At 38.3% G+C, this 8,086-nt stretch overlaps 1 protein-coding gene across 1 annotated transcript in view; it reads left to right on the top strand.

The window, feature by feature from the left end:
• Nucleotides 1-4,196: 4,196 nt before the first annotated feature.
• GNG4 (guanine nucleotide binding protein (G protein), gamma 4) overlaps nucleotides 4,197-8,086 on the top strand; it is a 7,280-nt gene continuing 3,390 nt past the window's right edge. The window contains exon 1 of the mRNA XM_009885934.1: nucleotides 4,197-4,292. Within this exon, the coding sequence (XP_009884236.1) occupies nucleotides 4,197-4,292 (96 nt within the window). The remainder of the gene's footprint in view (nucleotides 4,293-8,086) is intronic.

Genomic DNA, 8,086 nt, shown 5'->3' on the forward strand with positions numbered 1-8,086 from the left:
CCAGCTGAGTAATTTCTGGTTTCAAGTCTCTTTTGGTAATTTAAAAGATGGGGAGAAGTTATTCCTTTTGAGCACCAAAAGACTCATGACCAGCAGGTTGAGGGAGGTGATTCTGCCCCTCTGCTCTGCTCTTATGAGACCCCACCTGGAGTACTGCATCCAGCTCTGGGGCCCTCAGCACAGGAAAGACACAGACCTGTTGGAGTGGGCCCAAAGGAGGGCCAGGCTGGAGCACCTCTCCTATGAGGACAGGCTGAGAGAGTTGATATTGTTCAGCCTGGAGAAGAGGAGGCTTCGGGGAGACCTTACAGTGGCCTTCCAATACTCAAAGGGGACCTACAGGAAAGATGGGGACAAACTTTTTAGTAGGGCCTGTTGTGATAGGACAAGGGGTAATGGTTTCAAACTAAAAGAGGGTAGATTTAGACTAGATGTTACGAAGAGATTTTTTTACAATGAGGGTGGTGAAACACTGGACCGGGTTACCCAGAGCGATGGTAGATGCCCCATCCCTGGAAACATGCAAGGTCAGACCGGATGGGGCTCTGAGCAACCTCATCTAGTTGGAGATGTCCCAGCTAATTACAGGGGGGTTGGACTAGGTGAACTTTAAAGGTCCCTTCCAACCCAAACTATTCTATGATCCTGTAAGCTGCCCCCCAGATACAATACAAAGCTAACTGTGCCTTCCCAGGGGTCTAAAGGCCTCAAGAACACTTGACTGAAAGGAGCTGTTTTAGGACAGAGGGTTGGAGTCATTTGTCAGGCTGCAGCCTCAAAGGAAACATGGAGAGAGATCTCATGAGAGGGTGTTTGGAGGAGGAGGATTCCTCACGTTCCAGGGTATGGCCGTTCAGGGAGAGGGTGTGTAATATACTCTCTTGTTACTAAAATGTCTTTTTTCTCCAGAGCTTTATTTCTAAGTAACAATATTATTACATTAAAGAATATTAAGCTTAAGGTTATTAAAGAATAGCACAGGTCCTAAGGAGAACCAAACCAGGTCTCAGCCAAAGCTTTGTCTGCAAAGAGAGCCAATTCGTTGCAGCCTGGTTTGAAAGTGAGTACAGTTCTCATTGTACTTCACATGTAATAGGGCCTTGACTGATGCACAAATGTGTACTGTATTTGCAGAGAATGAGAGAAGGCAAACATATATGTAGCTTGGTAAGCGAAACGAGAGAAATGTGTCTTACGAATTTCTGGAACCAGAACTGTCTCTATGAAAAAAAAGAGATTAGATACTTAAATGGATGCTAAGCACTTCCAGAAATACAGTAGTTAAATATTTAAGTGCGTGTAAAGGCCAGGGTAGGAATAGGATTTGGAACAGAACAAATGTTTGTGCTTCAGAGTATAAACAAACCTCTTACTTGTGATAAGCGGAAATTTTCTCCAGTGGCCGAAACACCTAGTATCAGACTTTTTTCGTTTTGTAAGTTCTTTTTATGAAGCCTCTTATTCTGATTGTTTTCTGATATTGTGAAATAGTTTGACAGAGAAGATACGTACTTTCTTTTTTAACTTTTTCCCTATTTGCTTTTTCAGAACATAGGAAAGGGCATACTGTGTTTGTGGCATTGTTTTGGAAACATGTTTTGGATTTTTTAAAGCATTTTTGTGCCTAATAGCCTTTTCAAAATTCTGTTACAGTCTTAAGTATCTGCTAAATAAGAGATTGAGTTAAAAACTAGCTGCAACTACTAGAAACAGTGTTCTCTCCAACTTCAATGCAGCAAGTGACAGTTCAAATTGTCTAGCTCTAATGTTTGTAACTTTTACAGTTTGAGTGAATGAATTGCCAGAAAAGCTTGGGAGATTTGGAATTCTCTGGGCTGTTCATGGAGTTTCAGTTGCTTAATTCAGTTTATTTTAAATGTATTATCCAAAATTAAATTTCTAATTTGCCTCTGGTCTTGGTCTGTGGCAAATGTAGAAATGTCTCTGTGACTTCATTTAGCTTTGACTTCTTTTGGCTCTGTGGTCATTAGTAGTCTAGCTGTGGAGATGATAACAAGATTTAAATGATTCATACTTGTGGGGGTATCATTTTGTAAACAAAGATAAATGTGGATAAATGTGTTATCTTTATGGATAAGTCAAGACTTAAAAGCTAGGGGGCTGAGTCAAACAAAAAGTCCAGAGATGAGCTGTAATTCAGAACCTCCTGCTCGTGGGAATGTCTCTTGTCCTTTCTGCTTGTCCACTGCAAGTCAAAACACATCTGAAAATTGTTTGGAGGCAGATGGTTAGTTGTGGGTTTTTTGTACTGTACATGGCATTTTATGCAAAGCCAGTTCCTCCACGTGTATTTAATCCTGTGCCTTGTGAGGAATATGAGTTAAAAGATTGTAAACAGAGGAAGACACCACCAACAAAAAAAAGGTACTGTGTTCTGACACGATTTTAGTTTGTCAGAGTGCACACAAGGGGGAAACTTGTGTTCCATTCAAATGACACGTGTACAGAAAACCTGTTCTTTTGTTTTGGCATATATTAAAGCTCTTGTTTTGTTTGGCACAATTAATATATTTTAAGGTAACATTTCCCCTTCCTAGACTTACACAAGTGCTGAAAAAGTTTATTTTGCTTCTTCAAATTAGTGTTGAGCATGGTTCACCATTGTATTTGTATTCCACTATCCCATTTTACAGCACAGGTTACTGATTTTAGAAAGGAGAAGAAACAGCTATCTTTGCCTTGTCTTTGAACATCTGTGTTTTGCGAAATCAAAGCATTTAAAAAGTTATTCCTCCACTCTTTTTGTGCTCTGGATTGTGTACTTCTATTGACTCTAACATGCTTAAGACATTGCGTATACATTTTTTTATAAGAGCATTTCCTGTGTCCTACTTTGTATCTCATACCCCTGTGACTGGATCAAGTAAGCTATTGAGGTTCAAGAAGGGAAGTTTGTGTAGTTCTAGGTGTTCACTTCTTGTCCAGAAATAAGCTGGAAGTATTAATTTTGAAAGACCTGAGACTAAAGGTCAGGCAGCAATAGGCAGTGCCTTCTTTTGTGGGTTTTCTCCTATGTCCCATCTGCTTCTTGTACCGTGTGTCCTTTTCATTGCCTAACTTTGTATTGGTTTCTAACACTCGGTTTTAGACTAATCTTACTTCAGGTGGCACTTGTGGCATACCATATATACAGGACCATAGCCAAGTGTTGTGACTGATCGAAACCTCAGCACCTAGTCTTACTAGGTAGTATAACTAGTCCAGGACCTGCCTAGGTCATCTGTATCCTATCTTTCCATGTGGGCTTAGCCCAGCTTCCAGTGACTTCAAGATAGTAACTGTTACTTGTGCTGGACCAGAGCTGCATAAAGGTGTCAGCTGGAGCTCTCCTATCATGCAGACCACCTAGGGCATAGGTGTTATAAGTTTATTCAAGGTTCGAGTGTAGTTATCTTGACTAACCTGGTAACAATGCTGAGAACTGCATAACGACTTGACTTACGCTCAAGCCCCTCAGGGAGTAGCAATGCAAGAAAACCAAACACTGACACACCTTAATTAGATGTCCCTTCCCAAGGGCTGCAGATCTCTTAAAAAAGAATGTATTCCTGTACTGTATAGTATACTCTACTGGTTTTGAGTCATCTTTAGACTTCACTGGGAATGTGTAAGCAGAAAGTTGGAAACTACTGCATTATTTCTTCTTATTCTGTTACTTCATTTGTAAACTCCTGAAATCTATAGTCAGAATTTTGACTTGTTCTCTATCTTAAAATTTCTTTCTTTCTGATGCTTGGTAGAGCAGTGTGGCATTCATTTCCATTGTGGGCATTTCTGAACCTGTTTTCATGTTACTAGGTGTAACTGGGATATGGAGCCAAACTGCGCAATGGCTGCAAGGCCTGGGAACAGCTGTTCTGCATTGGCAATCTGAACCAGGGCAACCATTTCTACACTGAAATAATGGCCGCGTACTCTGCATTTGTATATTGTTTTCAGAATTCAGACTGAATACTGGTAGTTGAGGATGCGAATATGTAATGCAATAAGGTGCTATTGAACAAAAGAACAAAAATAAATGGTCTCTGGTTTGTATTTGTGACCTACAGCCTGGCAGCGTCAATGTGGTGGGTGAGGGTTGGTTAAATTTCAGATAACTGTCTTTTCACTAAGGGCTATATTTGCTACCTGCGCTTTTAAATTGTCTCAACTTCGTCTCTTCTAGGAAAAACAAAATGAAGGAACTAGTGTCAAACAGTACAACCAATATATCTCAAGCCAGGAAAGCTGTGGAGCAATTAAAAATGGAAGCATACATGGATAGGATGAAGGTAAACTTAGACTTATTGTTGATATGTTGAATTCACTCACTAGTTTCTGGTACAGCCTCCCTTTAATATTCCAGAAAGACCTGATCAGCTGAAATAAAAATTCTGTGTTGAGCTATAAAACAGTATTCAGTACTGTGACTTAGTTACATACTAACTGCTTGGCTGTAGCAAAGCGATTTTCAAAGATTGGCTTCTAGTCTGCTTCTCTATGAGTGGCTTTTACATCAAAAGTGGTCTTTTGTGAAATACTTAAAATCAGCTGGCAGATGCACAGGTGCTCTTCTTTGTCACCAGCTCAGATTTCTCAGTGGTAGGGTAAGCTGTCCTTTAAGAACTGGAATAAGTCTTTAAGGTACTGCAATAATTTTGAATAATGATAAGATGAGCTGAATTGCTTTGATTTGTTTTGTTTTAGCACAGACGTCACTGCACAAAAAATATGTATGATTACAGTGTTCCGTTATGATTCTTCACACTTGACAGCATGTTGCATGTGAAGATTTGGTTTTGTCGTGCCCCTAAATGTACCTGGATTAAATGCTTTAACTAAAGGCACTATTAAACAGAGGTTCTCAACGTTTTTAACCAGAAAAGCCTGTGAGATTATTCTTCCCTGTCATTCTGCCGTTCACAAGGCTAAATTTTGTGAATAAATCGAGCACCTAAAAACTAATAATGTCTTAAAAAGTTTTAAGAAAGCAATGCTCATGTCTGTTGTGCGCACACACGCTCACGCTCTCTCTCTGCCTCCAAAAATAGTGAATAACTATTTGGATGAAAAATTCAGCCTCTACAAGTAAAAAGAGTTTAGATATGGAAAGACTAGAAAAAGAAATACATTTAAATAACTAATTTTTTTTGCGGACAACTGTAACTGAGTTGTTACAAGCTGGAATTGAGTTACAAACTCAGACAGTTTAGAAATGTTGTACATTAAATTCTTCATGTAGTCTTTACTCAGTCTGCTTGTCCATCCATTCTGTGTGCTGAAATCCAGCACCTAGTCAGGCATGGGAGCAATAGTATATAATTAATATTTTAAAATAGTATCAGATCATAAACTCACTAATTAGAAATATAATATTTCTAATTCAGAAATATTAGTGCATTTCATGAGTAGTCAGTCTTGCTTATATGCAAATACAAATTTCAGCTGCTCCATTTTGTTGTAGTTTATAGCAATGTCTTGTAAGATCATTGAATTTGTAAAACTATAATTTCTATCTTGTGTAGTGTCTTGACAAATTCATCACTTAGTAGATGCCTGCTCGCAGGGACAGGTATTTCTGTTTCCTTCCATAAGGGAAGGTCTGCCTTTTCGGTGTTCAATGGGGTTAGTCCCCTGATTCAGGGTATGTTGCAGCTGCACAAACAAAAAAACTGACAAGAAGGAGCGGGTGTGCACGAGCGACAGAAGGAAGGGGTTGGCAAAATATGGCCCAGTTTACTGGAATTTGAAATAGGTGATACTTAGTAGATCTTAAACTTGCTTTTATGGAATCAGTGATAACTGTCACGTACCACATTGTTAGCTCAGTTATGCTGACAGCTTCATTAGTTAAATGTATAAAGTTCTTAATTACATATGTAAGAAAGACATAGGTTATTTTTACAGTTAGTTTAATTAAAAAGAACACAGTTATTAGCAACCGTGGCAGACCTAAAAACGAGACAGCTTGAAAGTGCAATTATTTCACCTTTCAAAACAGCTTGGTACCAAAAAGGCATCAAAGAAAATCTAATGTGTTTCAGTATTCTGAGGGTTCCTATACTAACATAGACCAAATATGATTTGCAAAAGATCTTCTTTGAACAATTATATGAGGGATTGTGAAAAGAGATTGGTTGGCTTTTTATTCCCTCAAGATCTGCTTCACCTTTTAATCTTTGAAACAGTTAAGTGTGTGTTTCAGCGTAGCCAGATTTTACCGTGAGACTTTCCAGTGATTTCAATAGGAGATTTTGAGTTCCCAGATCATAGCTGTAAAGGTAGAGAACTGAACTTACTTCCTATTTTTCTGCTTAAACTAGTTAGACATTTAACAGAAGATCAGTGCTTTCCAAATAATTTAAACACTGTTTTGCAAATAGGTACAATCAAGTGGTTATTCCCATAATAGACAAGGCCACATTGTTAACATTAAAAAGGAAATTTTAAAGGTGCCTGCATTATTGACTAGGGAAATCAGTAGTTCCAGCTCATTTTTCTACTACAAAGGCATTTTGTTTTCCATGCATAGTAGATGCTGTAGCCAGCAAGAGTTAGGTCTGCTCACTTAAAATCTTGTAGTTAGAAGTATGTTGATAGTTGCCCATTTCCTGCTGTGTTCTGGATTTTTCAACTGATTTAAAAAATCAAGTTCTATAACCAGTCAGAGCATCAAGCAATGCAGTATTTTGAGGTTCCACAAAGACAACTCACTGTTGAGGTGTGAAAGAAACAGGACAACTTAAAAGGGGAGGATGAAGTTATTGGCGTATTGATCGGTAGCTGGAAGGAGTATTATTGTCGTGGGTTTTTTGTAAACAATAAGAATCCCAGAAGGATCGTAAATTGAACCTGTCTTACTTCCCTGTAGAAGGGACGGCTAGAATTACGACGGAGAAGTCAGTAGAAAGCAGGAAATGCAGATTTCAAGCAAAGAAACATCAAATGAAATCAGATGAACAGTGGCCTCATGACTAGTAGAATAATGTCTTCCAAAGATGCTAGCAGTAAAGTTGAGAAAGCAAAGATAGCATTGGTGCTTTATCCCAGTTGTCCCCAGAATAAAGTACTATTAAATCTTCTCTTTGCAAACAGAAAAGCAAGGAGTGCTCTGACATTTAAGAATCGTGGTGTATCGGTTATTATTCCATTTTCTTTATTCTTAAGAAGGTAGAAAATATTCCTAACTGGTTCTGAATTGTGTTGGGAGATAAGCAGTGGGATTGCCAATAAATGTGTGTGAATCTCTTTGTTTTAGATGTAAAGGATAAGCAGAGTGGGTGCCATAGCAGGGATGGTAATTAGTCACAATCCATGACAAGACAGATGACATAGTAATTGCAGCATTTTGCCCTGGCATTGAAGCTTATAATTATTAGTGATTATGTTCTAACTTTGGCTGTTTTTATCACCTCTGTTATTCTGAAATATAATGGTAAAATCCCACAGTCCTCCTGAGACTAATTCTTTAAAGCATCAGGGTTGTGTGTTTTGTTGTTGGCTTTGATATTTTTTTTTTTTCATTTTGGTAATTTGACAACCAGATGTATTTTTCACTACACAGAATAAAAATAATTGTAAAATAGTGAGATCAGTGTGATACGTATATACTCCATCCCCTCTATCTATGCCATTTAAAAGATTAAAAAAATATGAAATGTTAACTTTCTGTTAGAAATCATCAGTCACACTGGAGTCTGATCTTTTTCTTTAGCCACTTCTGCAATATGTATAAATTACATTGAATCTGCAGACCAAGCTGTATTGCGTAGGAGAGCTGAAATGATAAATGTGCTCACTTCATTTGAATATTCAAATTGCATGTGTTTATTTTAATTCTCGATAAAAGCCATTCTGAAACTGTCCAGCAGCATTCAGCTACAAACAAACCTAAAGGTGAATAAAAGCTATGATAGAGTGGCCTTTATTTAACTTCCTCCGTGACACAAATAGGATGATCAGCACATTATTTTGTGTAGTAACAAACCACAGTATTGGCCATTAGGCAACCTCTGTGTGCTGACATACGCTAAAGCAGCCGTCTCTGCTGTAGCCCTAACACGACGCACTATTCAGAGGTCTTCCG

This window comes from Charadrius vociferus, unplaced genomic scaffold, assembly GCF_000708025.1.
Source record: "Charadrius vociferus isolate BGI_N301 unplaced genomic scaffold, ASM70802v2 scaffold435, whole genome shotgun sequence".
Lineage (NCBI taxonomy): Eukaryota > Metazoa > Chordata > Aves > Charadriiformes > Charadriidae > Charadrius > Charadrius vociferus.